Source organism: Canis lupus, chromosome 31 (genome assembly GCF_048164855.1).
Source record: "Canis lupus baileyi chromosome 31, mCanLup2.hap1, whole genome shotgun sequence".
In the NCBI taxonomy this organism is placed as follows: domain Eukaryota; kingdom Metazoa; phylum Chordata; class Mammalia; order Carnivora; family Canidae; genus Canis; species Canis lupus.
The window spans coordinates 5,235,243-5,260,889 of NC_132868.1; the positions used below are offsets into that span (position 1 = coordinate 5,235,243).

Sequence of the window (25,647 nt, forward strand, 5' to 3'; positions counted from 1 at the left end):
TGGTTAGGGGAAGATGGGATGGTTTGCATTGTTCCAGAAGAAGGACCAGAATACTCTATGGGAATTCAAGTTTCCCGGCACACTGACCTCTCAGTGCTTTCCTCCACACTTGTTCTGTGACCTACAGTGTAGGATTGATGTGGACACAACTGTGGCCTCTGAGGTGCAATAACATAAATTTTAAATTTGGGTAAGTATTTCATGCCCTAGCTGCCTCTCTCAACCTAGTAAAAGTGTGTGCTTGGTAAAATTCTGTTGTAATTTCATCTCAAAAACTATTCAAAGAAAAATCTTCATAGAAAAAGTGTTTCTTGTCTGCCTACTCATTGATTAGTAAAGTTAGCCTCAACCAGCCTGTCTCATTTTCCTATAAGCCCAGCAACCTTTGGGTTAATTCACACAATTGTTCCATAACCATAAAAGGCCTTAAAGTGGTTTAAGGTTTGGACTTTGAGGAGCTCCAGCTGCCATTAGGAGCCCAGGCTATGAGCTCGGATCCTGGCTCCCCCTCTTCCTCGCTGTGTCACCTAAGGCAGCTTACTAACCCTCCCTGTGCCTTGGCTTCCTCACCTGTCAATTGTGAGTAATGGTAGCACTTACCTGAGCAGGCTGTCGTGAAGATTACATGAGTCAAGGTGTCAGCGGTCTATAGTAGTTCCTGGCATAGAATAAGAGAGAAATATTAGCTCTCATTAGTAGTATTCCGTTAAGATTCTTTATCTATTATTTTACAGTCCAAAACCTAGAACTAAAAGTAATCCTAACACTTTGTAAGTAGATGGAATATTTAAGGCCCAGTATGTTTAGAAGCATGCCTTGCCTCTCCTCACTGTGTCGTGCTTTCCACATAGAAGGTCTGACAGGAGGCAGGTGGTCAGCGTGGCTCCCAGGCGCTGCAGCCCAGTTGGGCTTTAGGGCATCTCTCCAGTGTTGCCCTGTTTGATAGAATCGCTGATGCTGAGCTAAGTTCAAACTCCCAGTCCAGGTTTGGGAGACTACTGTGGCTACTTTCTCATCCCACCTAACAATGCATGTTAGAGCAGTGCTTTGTTTCTAGGGATCTCACATAATTCCAAGGGCAGTGATTCTCCAAACAAATGTCACTTTGTGAGGGCTCATGAAACTATCTTCCACCAAGGACACTTGGTACAGCTCTCCCACCTGACCAAAGATTTCAGAACTTCTAGAATTTTGTAACACATACATATATTAAATAACTGCAGAAGGAAATCAGAGTCCCAAGATATCACTTCACCTTACTTTAAAGTTTGCCCTCCCATCACTTTGCTCATAAAAAGTTGTACTGAGTCGAAAAGGAAAATTGGAGGAGAGCAGAAAGCATCTTAGACCGAAGTTGTGTTCCTCTTACTTCATTAAAAATGCCCACTGTCCACCAGGTTTTGCACCAACAGTGCATCGGCCCTGGAGAGGACACCCGTGTGCCACCACAAATGACCAGGCACCAGGCGTCAGAGCCGGATACATAGCCCGGCTCTCAACAGCAGCTGTGCGCGCTTAGGCCCATCCATCAAGCGACCTCGCAGCCCAAGGCCCAGAGGGAGCTGGCGATGATGGAGAAAGAAAAGGAGGAGGATGGAGAAATGGATTCCTTCAACAGGGTCAGGGTGGGTTCTCTTTCAGCCTTTGAGGTAGAACACTTCCCAGATGGATACGCTGCTCTCGACTCTGCGTAAAGTCATAAATTCAGCAGCAGAATGTGCCTTCAATCGGTGTCCCGGAGTATGTCAATGCTGACGGGAGCTCTGCCCCCAGAGGGTTCCAGATTTGAAAGCATTTGGGAAAAATGGGTTCAATGAAGTTAATCTGGTTTCCTTACATTGTCACTCGGCCCTAGTATCTGAAGGGCATTTAAATTCCCAAGAAGAGGATACAGGAACAGCGTGGCCAGAACCCAGTTAACCAAGGTCATGCAAATCATGGTGCAGGACTGGAGATGGGCTGATCGGAGGTGGGGCCACAGTCCTGAGGGTCGTGCCTGAGGCAGGTGGCAGGAGAACAGTTTGCCGGAGAATTTGAGGAGCCGGGTTCTCCTCCCAGCCCCCTGACCACGCGGGGACGTGGCCGCCTCTGCCACTCCGCCACTCCTTCGTGTAAAAGGAGAACGGTGCTACCCTTGTGCTGCCCCCCGCACACCCTACGGTGATGAGCCCTGGAATGTGGGCCAAACAGTCTCCAAAACCCTCAGATGGCCTGCAGAGGTGGGGGGCGGGGGGGCGTTAGGACACCGCTCCGTCCACCAGGACAGGCTCTCTGCTTGTGTTTGTTTGCTTCTGCCTTGCCAAAGGTTTCGCTTACATGCATGAGTCATATTTACTCTGTATAGATAAACATAGAGAGCAGACCACAGCTTCTGCGGGTCTCAGAGTAATGCCTGGGATACTTTTTGCCCCTTGACAGCTATGCTGTCTTGTTTGTTCCAAACCCATTCTCTTTCTTGGTGCTAGAAGGAGCGGTAGCCAGAGCTGTATAGGAAGCCATAACTGGAAGGTGCCCAGGTGTCCCCAGGACAAGCGAAATGCACAGCCCAGAAGCCTTAGGAAACTGCAAAGTTTTCATATCTTCATCCTCAAACTCATACAGTGGCAAAAATTGAAGTGATAGGAAGCTATTTATAGTCCTCACTTACCCTACTTGGTGTAGTATCCATACATTTTGCTGTAGAAGATATTAGTGGGTTTAAATATGGGGTGTTGCCCCAGACCACTCTGGAAGTCTTTCCTGTACCTGATCTCTACAATATGTTGTCTTTATAAACTTTGAAAAAAATCTGAATTCTGAAACCTGTCTGGCCCCACGGGTTCCAGGTAAGAGGTCAGGGGCTATCATGGAAACTGAGGCACAAAAGCACATATGAAGATGAATGACACCCATGCTGGCAGAGGGTTTGAGGAGCAGGCTGTGCTGTTGCTGGGTCAAGGTGACAGGCTGCCACACTCAAGCATGCTCATCATTATTGTGGCCCCTGGCAAGATGCCTCCCCCCTCCCTCCTGTTACTTCCCTCTTGAAGCCTTAGACAAGGCAGTGCCTGGCCCTGGACCAGGTGGTGGGGACCCAGCTCTCTCCTCCATCAGGGCTCTTTGGGAGGCCGCCAGGAAGAAGGCTCCCTGGGACCCCCTCACCCAGGCTGTTCAGTAAAGAAGCAGTTGGCACACACCCCAGGAAGCTAGCTACCGCCAGAAGCCAGCAGTATTTCACGAGCCTTAGAAATCCTGTTGTACCAGTCCATTATAAATTATTGAATTAACACTGCATATTTATAGCAACATCTTAATAGTTTAATAATTTACTCCTCCCTTATGGATCCTTTGGTATATCTCTTTTAATTGTTGGGGAAAAGAGTCCTTTTAGAGCTGACTTCACTGGGCTCCTCTCTCAGTGATGCTTCCAGAATTCTAAAACAGAGTCCAACACAACTGTTCCTAAGCTTAAGGTACCTGACACACAGTAAATTGACCCGTCTACCTGGAAGCTGGTGCTTACCTCCCTTTGCCTGCACCCCAGGGCTGCCACACTGCAGAAACCAGCCAGCCAGTCTCCTGTCAGCCCTGAGAGTCAGGTCACTGGCCCTTAGTGTCCTACACTTGGATTACATAGATTGTGAGACAGTAAAGGGACCTAGCATCATTAATATTGTTTCTAAGGGGGGGGTGGGAATCTTTCTAAGTCCAAATAAGTGACTCCTCTGCTTTTGGAGCCCTCTCCTGTGTGAGATGTGAGCTGCGGTCCTAAAGCGAGTCATTCCCCACAGAACTCGTCAGTGCTTGGTGTTAATAGGACAGGCCATGTGTCCTAAAGTAAACCCGCGAATTGGGATGGCTGTGGGGAAGGGAAAAGCTTCAAAATGAAGACCTGGGTCCTCCAGGCATTTCAGAATCCAGCTGAAGAAGCAAAGCCTGCTAGACAGTCGTATTACAGGGAAGGATGGGGGCTGTGCATCTTTATCTTCTCCAAGCTCCTGAGAAAATACCTTGGATATTATAGTCCCTTTTGCGTGGATTTGGGCTTTTGTCGTGGGTGAAGTCACACTTCATAAAAGAGATGCTGGTTTCTTTCCAAGGCTGGCTGCTATTTTTTAAAAATATTTATTTATTTACTTATTTGACAGAGCGAGAGCACACAGCAGGGGGAGGGAGAGGGAGAAGCAGACTCCCTGCTGAGCAGGGAGCCCCATGTGGGACTCGATTCCAGGACCCCGGGATCATGACCTGAGCCCAAGACAGAACTTGACAGCCTGAGCCATCCAGGCGCTCCGCGTTGGCTGCTTTTGAGCCTGGGCCTCCATCTGGTGACCTCCACATTTTGAACCATTCTAGATTTTTAGGGAAGTATGGCAAGAGTCCTGCAAAGAAATTCAGCGCTGTTGGCAGCTGCCAAGAATCACCATAAAGAAAGGAAGGAGGGGTATGTTAAAGGTCATAATTCAGACTCTCAAAAACAGTCTTTTTTTTTTTTTTTTTTTTTTTCCATCAAAAACAGTCTTAAGGAGGAACATACCCTTCCTTCTCCTTTTTCTGCCCCTTATCCTTTAAGATTCAACTGATGGTCACATCACCATTCTCAAGTTTGACGTCAGATGATCTGAAGAAGTGCCTCTTGGCCTGAGCTCTTTCTTAATGGGGAGAAAACTGTGGACAAGTTCAAGATCAGTCTGGCAGTCACCGGAGGAATAACCCACTTGCTCAGGAACCCCAGGTTCCCTACCCATCACCAGCTGGCCTGGCACAGCAGGTTGGTAGGTAACAAACCTGGTCGGATCTCTAATCGCTCCCTTGCAAGCCTTTGATGCTCTCCGCGCACACGAGGAGTTACATGCGTTTCCAAGACGTGAGCAACAAACAGCCGCAGTGAATCCCCCACGTTAATTTGCCCTCGCCATCACTACAGACCAAGCTAGTGTGCTTGTGTGGCCTTAACGGAATCTGTTACGGCTCTGTGTGCACCGGACACTGCTGGTGCTACAGAGCACCAAAGCCAACCACCGTCCTCGACCTGGAAGGGGAGCTAGATGTGCGGGAGCCACGCTGCATGGATAAGTGGGAAGCTTTTGGGGGAACACAGCTGGGAGATAACCTGTTTCAGCCGGTGGATCAGGGAAGGCAATGAAACATGACATGCGAGCAGGCCTTTAGGTGGTGCTTACCAGGTGGCTCGGTGTTAAAATCCGGCACAGCGGATGCCAGCATCTCTTCCACACACAGTGAAACTCCCAAAAGTCTCAGGAATGTTGAGGATCATTCTAGAATTCTGTCTTAGCTTCAGTATGTTTCTGAGGGTGAAAGGTAGCGCTGCTAGTAGTTACACCAAGACCGAAGCCGAGCAGCCAGCCAGCTGCCAGGCCCAGGAGTCAGGGACACATGAGCATCCCAGGGATAACTGGCTGAGTCTCCCTCCCCTCTACTGGTCAAGGAGAGGCAGCAGGAGGTTAGCTGCCTTTTTTTTTTTTTTTTTTTTTTTTTCTAGAAGAGGATAGGAAGGCAAACATCATGCCATCTGCCTTTGTATCATTTCTGAAGACTGCATTGCAGAAAATGTTTGTACTTATGTCACCCAAAGTGGTTTAGGACTCTCACAGCCGTGTTCCTGCACCATAAAAATGCCGTCTTTTCCTTTCTACTCAGATCAGCACTTTTTTGAGGCAAATGCTGACGAAAAGCAACAAATTACATCTTGAGCTTGAGAAGAACTCCCCTTTAGGGTTCTTTGTACCTGATAGAACTTACTTCTTTCAGATAGGGTTCCACGTTACTGCTCCTCTTCCCTCTGCCTCTGCCCTTGTGAAATAAGCAGAAAGGATGTAAATGATTTTGATGCAGATGATTCTGATCTGGATGCTTCATCCATGTTCATGTAACTCATTTGAAAAACTGCACTTTTGTTTCCTTGAGAAAGCTTCAAGGTGAGTGGATGCTTCGGGTCCCTGCCATGCCCCCACTTGCCCCAGGCAGGCTCCCTGCTCCACATAGGTGTCACCTTTCCTTGGGGTCCTTCCCTCTGATTTCCAGAGTGACAGCTTGATTATCAAATGCTTACCTGAGGCTATGAAACAGTACAAACACAGAGGATTTACACTCTATACTCCAGCAGCCACATAGATTCTGGAATAGTACTGTTTTCAAATATTCTCTCCCGCTGTCCTCACAAAGGATTTCCATTTGCCAGGCAGTATGTTCTGGTTTTGGATAATAAAATGCAAAGCAGTCAGGTTACCTTACCTATAGCATGTGGCCGAGAAAAACAAGGGCCCTGGTTCATTGACAAGTAGGTCAAGTCTGTCTTGAGTTCCAGTCTACCGTGGAGAGCCCAGATGCAGTTAGCCTCCAGGTGGGCAGGCCCCCATCCGTGTCTTCAGTACCCAGCCCCATGGCTGGGGCCAGTGGTTGCTCAGAAAATGTTTATTCAATGCAAGGGCCCAAGCACGATGATAGATGCAGAGATCCACATGCACAGACCCGCCTTGCCCCTGGCGTCTGCACTGTCTTGGCCTTCAGCTGTGTCATAACTGTGCTCCCCAGCCAGAACCTACTCTTCAACTGAAATGTCCACCTCTCCCAACCCTAACAAAGGACAAAGAGGAAAAGATCCCATCTTCCTTTTCCCAGCCTTGTTTGCCTTACATTCTAGATCATTTACATTTGTTATGATTGGCCACTGCTACTGACCTGGAAGTGCTTACACTCCTCTGAACTGTAACCATGCTGTTCCTGTACTTTGCCTCACTCCCCCAGAATAGGTGGCCTTAGGTGTGGATTTATTTGCCCAACCATGGTGGAGGAAGGCAGGCCCTGGTATAAGGCTCTGTTCAGGCATGCCGTCTCAAAGGGAGGATTATAAAATAAGTTCTCCTTTGATTCCCTTACGCTTAGCCCTTACCCCTCAAAGCACATCACATCCAGTCTGCTGAGAGGATAACCAGGGTGTCTCATTGTGGACCTCAGTGTTTGTGGCTGTGGCCACAGGATGGTCTCTCCTTGGTCCCCAGGTCATTGCTTGTTCAGTCCTCTCCCCATCTGGCCACATCCACATCATGGTCCTCAAGCACTGCCTTGGGTTGCCAGGAGTCATCCTCCAGACACCAGGATGTGCTTCTCCACTCCTGCTTTTACACTAGGAGAGCTGTTACCCTGCACACCCTTTCCTTCTATAACATGGCCTAGAAAAAATCTGCTTCAGTTTACATACGAACCTAATAATGGTTCTCTCCTTGAGTCACACTTTATATGTACTGCATGCCTGTCACGTGGAGCTCACTTGATCTTCCCTAAATTCCCATGAACTCCATAGGGGGTAGTTAGCTCCTTATTTCAGATAAGGAAACTGAGTCTCAAGTGTCTGCTGCCACCTGGCTGTCAGTTTGAATGTGTGTTTTCTGGCTGCTGGCCCAGTTCTCTTTCAGCCCCTTGGAGCTGCCTCACCATCCAGTTATCTGCTTGACTTTTCAATACAAGGCATGTTGAATGCTTCACTGGTGGTGAGAGCAGGTTATCTGGCTGTCTCCATGGAAGGAAAGGAAGCAAAGGCCCAAAGGGAGTATTTGGAAAGTGGAGGTGGTAACGAGAGCTTTGGCCATGGGGTCCCAGGTGGCATGTGTTGGAGGCTTGCTTTGTCTTGTGCCCCCGTCCTTCCCTTGGCCACCTGAAGTCCTTACTCACCAAGTTCAGGGAGATTCTCCGATTCCCCACAAGTCCCCAGGAGCAGCCCTAGGGACTTTGTATCCTTGACAGAGGATCAGCCCATGGAAGTTCTTCCTGTCTGTAAGGACAAGGACATGCTCTGTTTTCTTATGGTTGCCACAGACACTGGCCACATTGAAACACGGACAGCCTGTTTCTGGAGAATCACGATGACCTGTTTTCCTCTGAGCTTCTGGCAGACCTCACAGGAGCATCCTGTTGGCCTCTTGATGACATTCAGGAGGCCCCTGGGTCCAGCTCCCTGTTGCTTTTCATCCATACCCAGCCCCTAATGGACGATGAGGGAGCACCAGGCACTCGTTAGCGGAGAAGAGATGGTAAGGAGGAGCGGGGGCGAGCAGGCCTGTGTCCCTCCAGCTACTGAGCAGCAGGAAGCAGAAGCGCACCAGATATAACTCAAACATTGCCTAATTCTGAGGCACGCTTGGTACTCTCCGACATAGAACTGTTGAATGAGAAAACAAGTGATACCAGCAGATAAACCACAATAAACCTTGGGGCCCTGAACATACTCATTTACCCAGGGAGCGACTGGTCACCAAGACCAGAGCATCATGACAGTTCAATGTCAGGGAGTGCATGAAGACTTCAGTAAGTGCCTGGAGTGCTTTTCTCACAACCGGAAGTAACTTTGGTGTTAGTCTGTACCAGGCCTGTCCCTGTCTGCTCCTGTGCTATTGGGATGTTTTGGGGCATCTGCTCTAAACAGGGTGGGGTTCTTGGATTGAATTCAAGTCATCCCAACTCTAACTGGTTTGGAAGAGTAAGCCGAATCAGAGGTGGGTTTGGGTTCCTATCCACTTCACTTTGCTCCTCTTTTTCCGTTAAGTCCTGAAAACACATGGGAGTGTGCTGTGACATGAGGAGGGTCCAAGAGCTAGTGTTTGCTGGCAGGCAGCAGCTGAATTTGCAAATCCGGAGACCTTTGAAGGCAGCAGCTTATCGTGTCCACCAGGCCGGCTGGACTGGGACTGCTGCTATCAGCTCACCAGATCCCTCCCTGCCAGGAGTTTGGAGGGTGGATTAAGGATATAATTACAGGCGAATCCAGCAACAGAGAAATCCAAAAGCTCTTGTCCATCATGCCATGTACTTGACTTTAACCTAAGCCGTGTTGAGTCCTCCCCAGCCATATTTTGACTTTTGCTAGATACAAAGCTCCCATGGCTGAAAGTCTCCTGAGAGCAAGTGAAAGCTGGCATCTCTCCTCTTTTATTGTTGGGTTCTCCACAAAAAACAAAAGCAAACAAACAAACAAAAAATATCCAAGTGCTGGCTGGCCCCATTTCATTTCAGCTACCTGTACATCTGGAGATGGAAGTAGACCCAGGCCAGATGAGTTTTGAGTGTCTGTATTTGATTCAATGTGTACTTCATTCTAATAGAAATTCTGTAAGCAGTTGTCAGATTTTTTTTCTACTTACACATTCTCCCACTTAAAGCTCTGACAGCTCTAGAAAATACATACTTCATACTTTAAACCACAGACACCCTCCTCCCAAACTCATATCATTGTAAACATGACCCATGACCCTAAAATAGCCAACTGGATCTGATTTCAAAATACAGACAATACTTTCCTTTTGGCACCTACCAACTCAGCAGTAACTACTCACTGACATTCTCTATGATTGAACTTCCAAAGTATGACCCCAGGACATGGATGTGTTCAGAATCAAAGATACGATGGTTTTAAGTATAAATGTTACTTACTGAAATGAAGTAGCATTTAAAATTTTTAAGACATATATGGTAGTTACACAGATTATCTGATAATTAAACAAATTAAGCCAGAGAAAACAACATTTCTCTGTTATAAAGAGCACAGTGCAGAGCAAGTACTTAGGAACAGGCACTTCCCAGGCGGTACTAGGAGCCTTTCCAACCATCACCAAATATTTCTTGATTTAGCATATTTAGGGGCGGCCCACCTACAGCAAACATCTTCCAACAATGTAGCTTTAGAGCTAACTAACAGGCAAGCTTTTTTCCCCAGCATCTCCTACATTACCACATACGTGGTAAAATACAGATTTTTTTTTTAATTTCAAAACTTAGCCCTTGCCTTTAATAATAATCTACATTCTTCCTAAAAGGAGGTATCTTCCCTGGAACATTTAGTGACATCAAGGAAGCAGTCCTCCCCCCATGCTGTTTGAATAATACAGGATACTGGGAGTTGAGGTGGGCAGGGGCTCAAATTCTTTGGCACTGGAATGTCTTCTTTCCATAAAAACCCTCTAGTCCTACCCCCATGGCACTGTATGGGCTCAAAACAAGGAATGAGAAAATAAGGTTCAAAGAAGCTCTAAGAAACACTGTTATTGTTATCACAAAGGGAGGGAGGGAGAGAGAAAAAATCATTTTTAAATTACAATTTAGAAGACAAAAGAGCAACTTGTGGGCTGTCTTTATATAGGAAATTAATTCAGTATCTGTTACCGCTAAATGCAGTTTTGTCAGTGGAGACAGCATCTAAGCACAGTGGATACGTTATTCCACTTAAACGACCAACTCTTCTATGAAGTAGGTGTTCCCATTAGACAGGTGGACACTGAGGCTCAGAGAACCTACTCATCTCCTGTGAGATTTGAACCCAGAGCCGTTAGTCTCCAGAGCCCAGGTCCTCAAACGCTCCAGTACACCCTTTGCTCTGCTGCCGACCTTACCCGAGCTCTCTGCAGAGGCATGGCACAATGAGGCGGGTTTTCTAAGCTGTGCAGGTGTCAGGCATCTAGCCTCACCTGCCCACACCCAGCAGGAAGTGTGGTCGGGGTTCCTCTCACCCGATGTGCTCACCCCTCTATTGTGATGAACGCAGAGGTGATCTCTGGCGGGAACAACCCCTGCGTATTAAGTCTGTAAGATACTCCTGCACTTCTCTTCCCTGCATCCAGTGAAGAGCGACAAGGAGGTAAGGACAAAAGGAAGAGGACAGGAAGGCCCTAAGTCCCACGAGGAGATCTCCATACGGAAAGAGCACTAAGCTTAGCTTTCTGGAAATATGTGTCTAGAGGGAAAGTGACATTTCCAGGCCCTGGTTAAACAGTCAGTAGCTCTCGCCCTGGGTCTTGATGGACGTGTAAGCCACACTTGCCCTGCACACTCGGGACTTGGAGTGTCAGCCTCCTCTAATGCTGGGGGGTGAAGTGCTGGCATCTGGGTCGGCATGCAGTCGAGCATGTGTGGGTGCGGTGCCAGCTAGCAGAGCCTTTTGAGAAGCCCTCTCACATGGAGACCCGGGACCCCACTTGTCCCAAGGACGGACTCCGAAGGACAGGCCTGGCGAAGGTTCTGTCCCAAAGTCAGGACACTCGCTCAGGGGTTCTGAACAAGGCAGGAGAGAGCAGGAGAGATCTTTTTTTAAGATTTTATTTATTTATTCATGAGACTCTCACAGAGAGCGAGGCAGAGACAGAGGCAGAGGGAAAAGGAGATTGGGACTCGATCCCAGGACCCTGGGAAGGCAGACCCTCAACCCCTGAGCCACCCAGGGGTCCCTGCACAGGCCTTTTAAAAAAAAGATTTTACAAAGTCCACTTACCAAATCCAAAAGGAACTGGGCTCCTGGTTATTTTCTCTCAGATTTAGAATTTTAGCTAAAGCATTGGAATTGTTCTATTTTTACCTTTGTCAGACTCACAGGACAACTACGTATGCCATAGGGACAGGGGCACACACCTGTCCTTAGGTGCCAGCAGCCCCTGCCCCCCGGGGACATGCAGCCCCCAGCCTTCCTGTGCACAGAGGAGCCTCTCAGGCTTTGAGGCCCGACCGCCAGCAGCTCAAAGGGCCGGCAGCGCCATCTAGTGGGAATGTTCTGGGCCCCTGAACAGTGGGAAGGAAGCAGGTCTGTGAAGGACATAACAAAGAAACGTCTGGGTGCTGTCACGTGGGCTGTTTCCTCTGGTCACCAGCCACGCTAATTACTGTTTTGGTGCCTCGAAAATTAACAACCCAAATAAATTAACACCAAGCCAGAAAGGTTTTTCAAGAAAGAAGTGACTAAGAAGGACTTGCTTTCCGTATATTTACTAGGAAATGTGTATCCATCAGCCCAGGTGGGAATATATTTTTCTGTAAACTCCATGAAAAAAGTCCACGCGTTTAGAGCAAAGTCAAAAGACAGTAGCCGAATCTGCTTCCAGGTTGCCTGAAGAGCGCTGCCCTTTCACCGGGAGGGCCCGGGGAGACCAGCTGCCTCAGGGGTTCCTCAGGGCTGGGCCACACCCCACGCCACCCCCTCCTCGTTGTGGGAGAAGAGCAAAAGAGGCTCCCCATTGACCTCACTCACTTTGCTGACAAAAGCAAATCGAATCACACCCCTTCTCTCTGCTGACTGGCGCCCCAGCACCGTGTGCTTCCCGTCATCCCTGTGGGCCTCCGAGTAGACCTCACCTTGTCAGGGTCTGTGTTGACCCCCCCCCCCCAACGAAGGCACCCCGTCCAGTGCACTCCTGGAGTTGCGTCACCCCTGAGCGGCAGCCATGCTCCCTGGGCCCACGGGGGCTCAGTCGGTGCAACTCCCGGGAGGCAGCCCCTCTGCACGAGGGTGCATGGTGTTTCCATGTGTGGGGCTGCATTTGGAGAACCCCACCTCTTCCCCGTTCTAACCACACATGACACCCTTGAAAGCCTTTGTGGTCTGGGAGCAGCTCGATGCTCCTTGTGAGCAGGCCACAGGTTGAGGCCTCATGGAACTGTTGGCTGCTCACTGAAAAACGAAATCGAGAGTCTGACACAGCCTTCTGGGCCTGAGTGTGTGGGGGAGCACCATCCCCTGACTCACCAGGCAACTCTGACCATCAGGGAGATTTCGGGGGGAAATCCCCATCTGAGCATACACATGCTCTCTTACCAGGAAGGGAGGTAAAATAACCCCCTCCCAGGGCCTGATAGTAGCCTTTTCTGGATGGTGCTGTGCTTCTGCTGACCACTGCCAGTGTCCCAGCCAGGCCTCCTTCCATCCTCGCTTCCTGTACTGTGACAGGCGCTGTGGGCAGAGGAGGGGCTGGTGGCCTCAGAACTGAGCACTTGGAACCCCTTACTACCCAGCCTGGTGCCTCAGAGCACACCAGCCTCCACCGTAAGCTCTGGTGGCCCCATCACGGTCCTTGGCTGCCTCATCATTGCCACTCATTTCTTCCTGTCTTGAGTGGGCTGAGAAGCTGTCTGAACCGTGTCAAAATAGAAATCAGATAGAGTGAGGGCCTAGAACATGAGATAGAGTGAGGGCCAAGTCAAGTCCGTGGGTTCTGTGAGGTCTGATTGGTTTATCACAGATTGTTTTGTTCACTTGGGCCACCTTTGTGTCCCAGATAAACAGGGTATTTATTCTTCCACATGGCTGGGGGATCTGGAGATCAAACAAAACTGAACCAGGTATGAATTGGCAGTGGAAACGAAAAGCAGGGTGCATAGGGTGGAGACGTGTCATCTCAACACTGACAGCTATGGGAGTGTTTGAACAGTGTGTGCATGTACAGTCACCTGAGGAGGTAGGGTCTGCTGCCATCCCATTTTACAGAGAAGGAAACTAAGCCTCAGAACCATCAAACACCATCCCCCCAACCCGTCATTGCAGAGCCAGGGCTCGAACATGGACATCCAGGTTCAGAACCCGTGCTTGGCGGGCCCTTTCTGCCACTTTTCTTCCTGGCCTCCTTCTTGGACCATGTCAGCTGTGTTTTGGCTTGATAGATAGTTTGGAACCTTCACTGGGCTTTGTTTCTGAAGCGCGAGAACCGAGGTGTGCATGAGGGTAGAACCAATGACCCAGCAAAGAGCAACAAGCTGAGAACTCAGGGGCCCACTCCCTCCTGCTCTGCCTGTGGCACTACCAACAAATTTCAGCCTCTTGCATCCACCATAGCTTCATCCGTAAAATAAAGATGACGCCTGAGGAGGAGAATCATGTGAGCTAATTTACATGGAAGTGCTCTGTACCCTAGTGAAGTGCTAGAGACATAAATGATAGATTTCAAGAAAAAAAAAAATCCATTATCAGCTCAAAAAGTAAATACTAAGGCAGATTTGAACACATTCTAATCTGTCTGGTTGAATGAGGAATTCTGTGATTACATTTACATTACTTACCTTTAAAATCTACATCTAAATCATAGATAGAAGACACAATCTGAACATAGAGGCCACGAAATGACCCTCTTCTCAGCCCTGAAATGAGGGCATTGGGCTAGTGCCCTGGCCTGCCCTTGTTCCAAGTGAGCTCTGGGCACTTACATCCTGTGCAAACTTCAGGCAATTACTTAACCTCTCTGAGTTCCCATTCCTTCGGTTATAAAGTGGACATGATAGTCCCTACCTCTCAAGTTCGAGAGGGTTGGATACAGTAATTCTGGGTAAAGCGCTTAACTCAGTGCCTGGCCCGTGGTGAGTGGTCAGTAAATAGGAGCTGTTATCACCTGAGATCATTCCTGTCCCTTTAGAGAAATTAAGAAAAAAGTAATCCATTAAAGGCTGCATGACCCCATCTCTGTATAAACACCTCCTTCTGATATTTTCAGAGTGCATTTACATGAAGAGGAGAAAGTATTTGCAGAGGATAACATACTGTATGTCCTTGAACCCAGATCAAAAGCATTCATGTGAAATGCTTCTGTTAAATAGAACTCTCCAGTAATGCCTTTGCTGCCATGTTGACTACTTGCGGTGGGATCAGTGAAGTGACTGGACTCCTAGTCCTACTGATCAGTCTGTGTGTGTGTGTGTGTGTGTGTGTGTGTGTCCATCCCACAGTGCTCCTACACGGCAACTAGGCAACTCTGATCTGTGTCAGAGTGCTGGGGAAGGCTTAGGCCAACCGCACTGACATAGGCCACCTCACAATCATAGAAGCCTATTTTTGGAGGAGGGTGGAACAGATCTCCCCTGGAGTTAAGGGAGGAAGAGGAAGGATCCCGTCTAACGAGCTTGGAAAGCAGGGTTGGTGCAGGGCAGCTGGTACAAACTCGTGCTGACCATGTTGCCTATGAATAACAGTCCTGGGAAGGTTAGCATTTTGGTCCTTGCCATTGAGGCCAGAATCATTTCCCCAGGGTGCACTGCTCCCTGTAGCTTTGAGCAAGAGTAGTCTGCCCTGGACCGGGTCAGCATCCTGCAGAGGCCTGGGCTCCTGGGGTCTATGTGGGGTGTAGATGCTGTTCTGGGCAAGACTCTAGACACTACACTGGAATAGAGGTGGGGGGACCCCAGGAAGGGAAGGAATTTGCAATCATGTCTTGTAACCTGGGAAAGGGGTGTCTCAGCGGGCCTGTGATCCTCGAACATCGAAGGCCTGTCGCACAAGAGAAAAGACGCTTTGTCTTGGGATGGAGCCGCTGGGCAAAATGCCAGGGCTGGGGACAGTGCAGAGACCAGCCCGAGGGCCCTGGAGCTTCTTGTCCACAGAGGCCCCAAGACACAGGCCAGAGCGCGGTCCACATGGAGGGAAGCTGGACTTGCAGCCCTAAAGCACAGGGCAGCCGAGCTACACCTTGCAGAGCTGGGCAGGAAACGGTGCATCGCCCAGGACTTGTGCTGACTGTCCAGGTTGTGAGGTCTTAGGACACAAAAGAAAGAATGTAAAGTAATCTTGATAGCTTTTCTGTTGATCTCATGTTGGCCTAGTTCAGATATGTTGAGTTGAATTAAATACATTGACATTTATTTCAGTAATTGCTGTTTTAGATTTTAGGAGAGTTTTCAACATATGAGTTGTTTTCACAGCACTGGAGACTTTTATTTAAAAATGAGACCAGTGAGGCGCATGGGCGGCAAGAGTCAGTTGAGCGTCCGATTCTTGGTTTTGGCTCAGGTCATGATCTTAGGGTCATGGTTTCGAGTCCTAAGTCGGGCTCCATGCTCAGCAGCAGGCCTTTTGCTTGAGATTCTTTCCCTCTGCCTCTACTCCCACACTCTCTTCTTTCTCTGTCTCTGTCTCTAAAATAAATAAATGAATCTTTAAAAAATAAAATAAAGATGAGACCAGCAAACCCGCTCCTGAGAGCCATCTGCATTCCACAGGGTCACTCATTCTCTAAACTTTCCTGGCATTTTATCCTGCCTGTCAGGAATCCCAAGAAGACATAAACCTTGTTCATCAAGGAACCTTGTAAAATAAATAATAAGCAAATGTAGTTCAGGACAGATGACCCTGGTGACACTGTGATGTGGTCCTGAACAGGTGAGCCCTGGAAACCTCCCTGCTTCAGATATTTGGCAGCTGTTCAGACCAGGTGTGAAGAAGCGGCGGTTCTGCTGATGTATAAGAAGCCGTTACTGGGGCGCTAATCCCCACTAATTCCGCCTCGCTTGCAGTTCCTTTAAGTTTAGATAAGTGTGGTTTTTAGAAACTGGAAAAGCCTGAGGATGTGGGGAGGGCAGGAATGATATTTTTCACTGTCTCTGTTTCCTGAGAGAAAGTAATGTTGCATCTTCAAAACAACATCTGTCAGAATGATTTTCGTCAGATTAAATAAATCCTCAAAGCTGCGATCACAGTTTATAGAATCTTGGAAATGTAGGTTATGCTTTGCATGGAGCCCTAATGGAGTTTAAAATATGTGTGTTTTTGCAAACACAGCTTTGTAAGCAGACTCTTTACCGGGGTTTCTCGTTTGTGAATTTTTGTTGAAGCTACCATATCTCAAGGAGTTTTAGGAAGTGCTTTTATGAGATAAACGTAATAAGCAATCATTTACCAGTTTGAGATGCTATTAATTGTAGGTGGAAAAAGACAAGGAGCTGGGTGCCCTTTGGCCAAGCCTGATGAAAACCTGCACTGTAACACAGGCTGTGCCAAAAAGCTACATGAAAATCCATGTCTCTGTGAGGTGGCACGCAAGAGGTCAGCCTTCTGTCCTCTTGTCACTGGTGGCTGCCATATGTCCTTACAGTCGATTATAGCCTTTTTGGCTTGAGAGGGAAGAAGAACATTTGTGGGGGGGGGGGGCAGAGATTGATGTCATAAAGACCTCAGATGAATGATCAATGCACATTGATATGTATTATCCCCTGCTGCAAGGAAGCTTATTTTTTTTTAAGATTTTATTTATTTATTTGAGAGGAGAGGAAGTGTGCACATGTGTGCCCATGAGCTGGAAGTGTGGAGAGAGAGGCAGAGGGAGAGGAAGAAACAGACTCCCCGCTGAGTAGGGAGCCCAATGCAGGGCTTGATTCCAGAACCCAGGGGTCATGACCTGAGCTTAAGACAGACACTTAACCGACGGAGCCACCCAGGGGTCCCAAGGAATCTTATTCTTAAAATTAGTAGCTAAGTCTAAACAACAGCTAGGTACCACGTTTCACACATTAAGGTGCCTGCTACCAAAAAAAAACAAAACAAAACCAAAAAACCCAGAAAGTAACAATGATTGGCAATGTGCAGAAATTGGAACTTGTGCTTTGCTGATGAGAATCTTGAATGGTGGAGCTTCCGTGGAAAACCACTTGGTAGTTCCTCAAAGTTGGACACAGAATTATCATAGGACCCAGAAGTTCCACTTGTGAGTGTATACACGAAAGACTTGAAAACAGGGACTCAAACAGATCCTATTACACCAATGTTCACTGCATCATTAATCAGAGCAGCCAAAAGGTGGAAACAACACAAGTGTCCATCAGTGCTGAATGGGTTAACAGAATATGGCCTACCCATATAAAGACATATAATTCAGCCTGAAAAAGAAGGAAATTCTGATATGTGCTACAACCTGGGTGAACCTTAGGCTAAGGGACATAAGCAAGACATAAAAGGACAAATACTGTGTGAATCCACTCATATGAGGTACCCAGAGTGGTTCAGTTCTTAGGACAGAAAGTATAGCAGCTATTGCCAGGGGCGGGGGATGAGGCTGGATGAGGGGCTTGGGGGAGGGGCCATAGAAGGCGCTGGGGGTGGGGCTGGGACTGGGGGTTGCTCTGTAATAGTTTCTCCTAAGGATGCTGAAAAAGCTCTGCAAATGCATGGTCATGATGGCCGCGTAACATTGTGCACATACTATGCCACTCCATTGTACAGCTGTATAATTAGAAATGGCTAGAATGGTGGGGCTCCTGGGTGGTATAGTCTGTTAGGCTATTGACTCTCAGTTTTGGCTCAAGTCATGGTCTCAGAGTCATGAGATCGAGCCCCACATCCGGCTCCGCGCTCAATGCAGAGTCTGCTTGAGATTCTCTCTCCCTCTCCCTCTGCACCTCCAGCTTGTGCTCTTTCTCTCTAAAATAAGTAAATTTTTAAAATCTTTTAAATAAATAAATAAGGCTAAAATGGTCAATTATTTTTTGAATTAGTTGCTCAGTTAGCTAGGGTTTTAAAGCAAACCTGGCAGGGAGGGGAGAGTGCACTCCAATTTTAAGAACATCCTCTACCTGGAGCTGACAGGAGCTAACACAGACTCAGTTCTCCTCTACAAGCTTGTGCATACCACACAATCCTTGAATGTTTTCTGTTTTTGGCTTTTTTTTAACATTTTTTTCCTCCAAATTTTTATTTAAGTTCCAGTTCACATATAGTGTAATATTGGTTTCAGATGCAGAATTCAGTGATTCATCACTTACATATAATACCCAGTGCTCATCCCAAGTGTCCTCGTAACCCATCCCCCCAGCAACCCTGTTTGTTCCCTATCATTGAGAGTCTCTTATGGTTTGCTTCTTTCTCTCTCTTCTTTTTTTCCTTTCCCTTACGTTCACCTGTTTTGTTTCCTAAATTCCAGTTATGAGTGAAATCATATGGTATTTGTCTTTCTCTGACTTATTTCACTTAGCATAATACCCTCTAGCTCTATCCACATCATTGTAAATGGTAATGTTTAATTCTTTTTTGTGGCCGAGTAATCTTCTGTTTTGTATATATACCATATTTTCCTTATCCATTCATCAATCGATGGACACTTGGGTTCTTTCCATAGTTCAGCTATTGTTGATAAAACTGCTGCTGTAAACATCGGGGTGCATGAGTAAATTCCTAGTACTGCAATTGCTGGGTCATAGGGTAGCTCTATTTTTAGGTTTCTGAGGAACTTCCACACTGCTTTCCAGAGTGGCTGCACCAGCTTGCATTCCCACCAACAGAGTGAGAGGGTTCCCCTTTCTCCACATCCTCACCAACATCTGTTGTCTCCTGTGTTGTTAATTTTAGCCATTCTGAGAGTCATGAGATACTATCTCATTGTGGTTTTGATTTGTATTTCCCTGATGATGAGTCATGTTCAGTATCTTTTCATGTGTCTCTTAGCCATCTGAATGTCTTCTTTGGAAAAATGGTTATTTGTGTCTTCTGCCCATTTCTTAACTGGATTATTTGGGTTTGGGATGTTGAGTTTAATAAGTTCTTTTAAGTAAGATTTTGGACAATAACCTTTTATCTGATATGTCATTTGCAAATATCTTCTTCCATTCCATAGGCTGTTTTTTAATTTTGTTGATTGTTTCCTTTGCTGTGCAGAAGTTTTTATCTTGATGAAGTCCCAATGGTTCATTTTTGCTTTGGTTTCCCTTGCCCCCATTGATATGTCTAGTAAGACCTTGCGATGGCCAGAGTCAGAGAGGTTGCTGTCTGTGTTCTGCCCTAGGATTTTGATGGTTTCATGTCTCATGTTTAGGTCCTTCATTAATTTTTAACTTGTTTTGTAGATGGTGTAAGAAAGCGGTCCAGTTTCATTCTTCTGCGTGTGTGACTGTCCAGTTTTCCCAGCACCATTTGTTGAAGAGACTGTCTTTTATCCAATGGATATTCTTTCCTGCTTTGTCAAAGATGAGTTGACCAAATAGTTGTGGCTGTATTTCTTGGTTTCCTATTCTGTTCCATTGATCTATGTGTCTGCTTTTGTGCCAGTGCCATACTGTTTTGATGACTGCAGTTTTGTAATAGAGCTTGAAGTCCAGAATCGTGATGCCTCCAGCTTTGCTTTGCTTTATCAGGATTGCTTTGCTATTCAGGGTCTTTTGTGGTTCCATACAAATTTTAGGATTATTTGTTCCAGCTCTCTGAGAAATGCTGGTGGTATTTTGATAGGGATTATGTTAAACGTGTAGATTCCTTCAGGTAGTATAGACATTTTGGCATAAGTGTTTGTCCTTCCAATTCATGAGGATGGAATGTTTTCCCATTTCTTTGTGTCACCTTCAGTTTCTTTCATCAGTGTTCTATAGTTTTCAGAGTACAGATCTTCTACTCCTTTGGTTAGGTTTATTCCTAGGTATCTTACCGTTTTGGAGCAATTATAAGTAGAATCGATTCCTTGATTTCCTTCTCTGCTGCTTCATTCTTGGTGTATAGAAATGCAACAGATTTCTATTCATTGACTTTATATTCTGTGACTTTGCTAATTCATGTATTAGTTCTAGCAATTTTTTTGTGGAATCTTTCAAGTTCTCTACATAGAGTATCATGTCATCTACAAATAGTGCAAGTTTGACTTCTTCCTTGCTGATTTGGATACCTTTTATTTATTTTTATTGTCTTACTGAGGCTAAGACTTCCAGTACTATGTTAAATAGTAATGATGACATCTTTGTCTTGTTCCTGACTGTAGAGAAAAAGCTCTCAATTTTTCCCCATTCAGTATGATACTAGTTGTGGATCTTTCATATAGGGCCTTTATGTCGTTCAGGTATGTTCCCTCTATCCCTACTTTGTTGAGTTGATAAAAATATCAAGAATGGATATGAAATAAGTCAATCAGAGAAAGACAGTTCTGTGATTTCACTCATGTGTGGAATTTAAGAAACAAAACAGGAGAGCGTAGGGGAATGGAAGGAAAAATAATACAAATGAAATCAGAGAGGGAGATAAACCATAAGAGACCCTTAATAGTAGGAAACAAACTGAGGGTTGCTGGAGGCGAGAGGGGTGGGGGGATGGAGTAACTGGGTGATGGGCATCAAGGAGGGCACGTGATGGGATGAGCACTGGGTGTTATATGCAACTGACGAATCACTAAACTCTACATTCAAAACTAATATTACACTATATATTAATTCATTGAATTTAAATTTAAAAATAATTTTAAAAATTGTTTAAATGTTTAAATTAAAAAAAAGAATGGATGTTGTATTTTGTCAAATGCTCTTTCTGCATCTATTGAGAGGATCGTATGGTTCTTATCCTTCTTTTTTTTTATTAATGTGACATATCACATTGATTGATTTGTGGATATTGAACCACCCCAGGAGCCCAGGAATGAACCCCACTTGATTTGAATGTCTTTTAAAAATTAGAAGGTACAATCTTAAAGTAAGAACTCTCCCGAAATGTGTTGGATCTACAGGACTTTTTCTTTCTTGCTTTCAGTGCCATATTTCTTGCCAGCACCAGGAGATGGAGGCACTGAAGAACAGGGATATGGGGTAAAGTCTTTGAGATCCTCACTGTTGCTTCCATCCCCCGGCGTAATTGGATGGCATATGCACTGTTTTGGTTGGGTCCCAAATGCCTGCTCTGACTTGAAGCCAGCATACTGCCCCTACTCCTTGGCCCAGAATCAGCCCTCTTCTGTGTGCAAAGGGCAACTGTGTCCCTTTGATCAGGGATGAGTTACAAACACCTTTTCTGGAAGCAGGAATGGGGTATGCTGTGGCCAAGACACAGGGTTGATGTGGCCTCGGTGGCTTTCTGGGCTGCACCCCCTGTCCTTGCACAGATCCCTCAACACCCCAGAGGGCCCACTGTGTTAGAACTGCCCGTGAGGAATCCAGATCTGTAACCATCAGTAGATTTATGATATGTATAGGCATTGATAAGGCACTGTGTACTTTTTAAGACAACACCAAAAAGTAAGGTTTGATAAGAGGTTCTTTGAACTTTTAATCCTTAATTATTTAGTATTTATTTATTTTTCAATATTTAGATTAATATTAAATTTTAATATTTACTTCTATCATTTGTATTATTTACCATTTCTGTATTCCATTTCAAAGAGACCATGAGGTATATGTACACCATGCATGTATCTGCAGGATATGCTCCAGGAGCTATGTCATCTGTTCCCTCTGCTCACCCCTAACCAAGAGGTAGTTCATGAATTCCAGTAGAATGTTTCAGAAATCCCATTTCAAGGCTAAATAGCCACTTTGGACAGAACACACATGCCATAAGACTCCTGGTTTACAGAGCCACCAGCACCCAGATCTCCGCCGCCCATCACCCCAACTGTTATCAGAGCATATTTCCTAACTCTGAGCCCTTTTCACTGACACACTTTTCCATTAGGAGCAGAATCCAATGAGCAGTTAAAACCCAACAGCTTAATTAACACATTTCAAAGTGTAGGTGCCTCAGGAAAATGGGGGTCAGCGAGGAGAGTGCCATTTTGTAGCACTATCCTTAGGGAGATCTTTAGGTTCTGCACACAGTCCTTGAGCACCCCTTAGAGAATGAGCTGGACTGGGAGGGAGCACCCTTATCTTGGGGTCCCCTTTAACTCACAAGGTCTCCATGGCTGCCCAATGCTTGTGTGCTGAGGTGTTTGTGAGAGGCTCATCTGGAGGGGAGCCTCTGGGAGTCAGATTCCAGTAGAGGGGATCAGCATTTCTGATGCTAGGGCTGGACCAGGGTTGTTAATGATGTGGGGTAATCTAATCTAATCACCATTTGCACACATTTCCCAAGAGATTCTCAAAGCAGGTCTGGAACTGACGCTCGTGTTCAACGTGGGAGACACTCAGGGTCTAACGTGATGAAAATAGCCCGACTTTGAAGGGTCACCTCTAAAGAAGAGGAGGCCATGGCTAGAAGCATGGGTCCCCGTGATGGGACTCCTAGGGTCTAGAGACCCTTCCTCCATGCACAGAAGGGAGTGGGTACTGCCAACAGTCTCCTGATAACCAGATTCCCAGAGTCCGGGGCAGGGGCTGCCATCCAGTGGGAGATGGGTGTTCCAGAGAACAGCAGGAAGGGTGCTGGGGACAAAGGGGTTCAGGACACAGGGATCCACAGCAGGCTGGCACTCTGCTACCCGCCACCTGCTGTGGGCCACCTCCTTTCTCCAGAACCAGATGCTGCATCTCCAGGAGTGTAATCTGTGGGTATGGCTGTAGTTTTCTTACAGTAGAGGTCTATACATAAATGTGCATTTGTATATTTTATACATAGTAATATAGTAATTTTAACTTTTTTTTGCTTGCCTGCTTTTCAACAATGAATGCTTACGTACATGTATATAGAAAGACAAGGAGGGAAAGAGAACACATGTATATTATATATATTTATAATGGCTCAAGCTCCCTGAGCCACCTTGTGGGGTTACGTTGGGCAGAGAGCCTCTGAACTGTGTATTTATTCTGACTAGGTTCACTGTGTGGGTGGCTTTCTCATCAAGTGCTTGCTAGGACAGGGCTGTCTTCACTGCCTTTCAGAGCCTTCACTCAGGTTACAAAACCAAAAACAAAGGGGAGATGATCCAAGCAATCCTGCACTCTGGGTACAAAACCATGGCCTTGCCTCCCTGGAAGGTGATACTACATCATCAGTTGACAGAACGGAGCCATTCTTACTTCAGGCTTTTCCTAGATTTTTAAAGGAACGTCCAAAATGTGGAAAAGTTTTGTGGTACCATTTCCATATTTCTTTGTAAAACAAATATGAAATCTTAGAATCCGGAACATAGCTCCCAAGTTTTGGATGTAGAGCCCTTAGCCATGAATACCCTGGGAGCCCAGCCTGTGGGTGGTCAGGATGTACTTGGATTCCAAACAAATATACTTGAACTGAACTTACTCATCTTTGGCTGAGTATTGATCTTGTAGACGAATCATATTTGTAATAAAAGAAAAAAAAACCAACCCAGTTAACCACTCAACAAAAACGAAAATAAAATCAGTCATGATTTATTTATTTATCAGTCATCAGAGGACATTTCTGTGCTTAGTAAGACTTGAAGTTTCTTAATCTCATGGAGTAACAAATCACTTGGGGGAATTTGGGGTATTTTTGCTAAAGTGTTTGGGATATAAACAGTGAACTTCCTGAGTAGTGGATTCTTGCCTGCAGCAAAACAAAGCTGAGGTGAGTGGTTTTCTTCCCACGATGTGACCAACAGCAGAGCAGAGAGACAGAGCAGGTGGGAGGCGGGCTGGGCAGCTCGCAGGATGGAGTCCCCCGTCTGCCCAGCAAGACTGCCCTTGAGCAAAACTGTCCCTCTCCTGGAGCTCCCCTCTCTTGCGCTCGCCCAGCCTGGCGGGCCCTGTATTCACCTGTTGCTCCGAGGTCGCCTTATCTCTGATGGAGGGGTTTCAGAGGCGTGTGTACCGCGTACTCCCTGCAACTGGGTTCCAGTGTTCTTAAACCATGACACGTGCAGCCATTTTTAAGAATGCACAGGAGAGGGTGCGCCCACACAGGAGAGGGTGCTCACTGGAGAGGGAGGGTGCGCACGCACAGGAGAGGGTGCTCACTGGAGAGGGAGGGTGCGCACGCACAGGAGAGGGTGCTCACTGGAGAGGGTGCTCTCACATGGAAGTATGTTCAGCATATCCTAAATGCAGAAAACAGTAGGACTCTTCTGCAAGAATCCCGAAGTTTAACAGGAAAACAAGCGCGTCTATTCGTGGACAGAAAGGCTGGATATCCGTGGACGGATAGCCGTGTGTTAATTGATCATTTCCATGCGGTAGAATGACAACGGCCTTGAACACATTTGCACTTGTCTGCTTTTCAGCGATGGACATGTGTCATCTCCCACCGCCCCAATAGTGTTACCAGGTGGGGGAGCTCAATAGGATTTAAGATGTGAGGAAGTGACAATAGCTTCACAAGGACCCTGCATTTTTAATACTTGGGTCTGGTAAGGGCCAGGAGCTTTGCTCTGGGATCTCCCCGCTAGAAGCTGCCAGAAGCCTGGCCGGGCAGGAGGAGAGTCCCTCCTTGGTGGCAGTCTCCAAGGTCAGCCCTGGGTGACCCTGCTTCCTCCCGCCTCGGGAAGCTCCTGTCCATAGTCTCAGGAAACAGAAACCACTGGACAGGCCACAACCTCCACTTGAGGAGGATCCTCCCCCGGGCCCAAAACACAGGGAAGGCGCAGGAGGCCCCTGCTGCGCACTGGTGGCCGCCCCTGCCCAGACTCCCCCGAAGGACTCCGAGGAGGAGGTTCGCTGCTCTGGCCTGTCCCGTCCCTGGCCATGGCGCTCCCCAACCCGCTCCTGCCCTCTCCGTGACTGTTCCCTGACATCGCCTCCTGCCTGCCCTCTTGTCTTGCAGCCCCCCCAAGCCGACCGTGTTCATCTCAGGAGTGATCGCCCGGGTAAGAGTCGCGCTGTCACCCTTGGACGCGGTCGGACCCTGCCTTTGCCCGCGCCATCCGTGTGTCGGGTCTGGGGCCCCTGGGAGTGTTGTGTCCGTGGGGCGCGCCCCGGGAGCTGGTGCCGCCTGCCCCTCCCCTTTGTCGTGCCCCCCCTTTAGATTCACCCAGGGTTCCGCCAGCTGCCCCGGGCCCTGTGTTTCTGGGGGACCTGTGAGCTGAGCATGTTTTTTCATCTTTAAATGGTCAAAAACCCAAAAAGGAATTGAATGCCGGGAGGCATGAGAAGGAGGTGACATTGCTATCCCGGGGTCCACGGTGGGAGCCTGGGCAGCACCCGCCCCGCCCCGCCTGCCCCACGGGCTGTGGCTGCTCTCCTGCCCGGGGCCCAGCGAGCCCCAAGGGTGACCGTCTGGCCCGCAGCAGAAAATGGGGGCCGAGCCCTGCACTAAAGTCATGGGGTTTTGACACACCCTTTACCTTTCAAGAGCCCCTCTTCTGGTGAGACCCAACATTTTTTTTAAGATTTGTTTATTTCAGAGAGAGAGAGAACAAGCAGGAGGGGCAGGGGTGGAGAGAGCCCAACCAGACTCCCCGCGGAGCACGGAGCCTGCCTCGGGGCTCGATCACACACCCTGAGATCATGACCTGAGCCAAAACCAGGGTCAGACGCTCAGCTGACTGCGTCACCCAACAT

At 47.3% G+C, this 25,647-nt stretch overlaps 1 protein-coding gene and 1 long non-coding RNA gene across 4 annotated transcripts in view; one reads left to right on the forward strand and one right to left on the reverse strand.

Moving 5' to 3' along the window:
• Positions 1 to 25,647, forward strand: part of DAP (death associated protein) — a 65,588-nt gene that overhangs the window by 37,235 nt on the left and 2,706 nt on the right. For all 3 annotated transcript variants that reach the window (XM_072807323.1, XM_072807324.1, XM_072807322.1), the window contains one exon: positions 24,911 to 24,953. In XM_072807323.1, the coding sequence (XP_072663424.1) occupies positions 24,911 to 24,953 (43 nt within the window). The remainder of the gene's footprint in view (positions 1 to 24,910; positions 24,954 to 25,647) is intronic.
• LOC140621904 (uncharacterized) overlaps positions 1 to 25,647 on the reverse strand; it is a 55,453-nt gene that overhangs the window by 15,639 nt on the left and 14,167 nt on the right. Inside the window, exon 2 of the long non-coding RNA XR_012021634.1 lies at positions 601 to 658. This is a non-coding gene — a long non-coding RNA (uncharacterized lncRNA). The remainder of the gene's footprint in view (positions 1 to 600; positions 659 to 25,647) is intronic.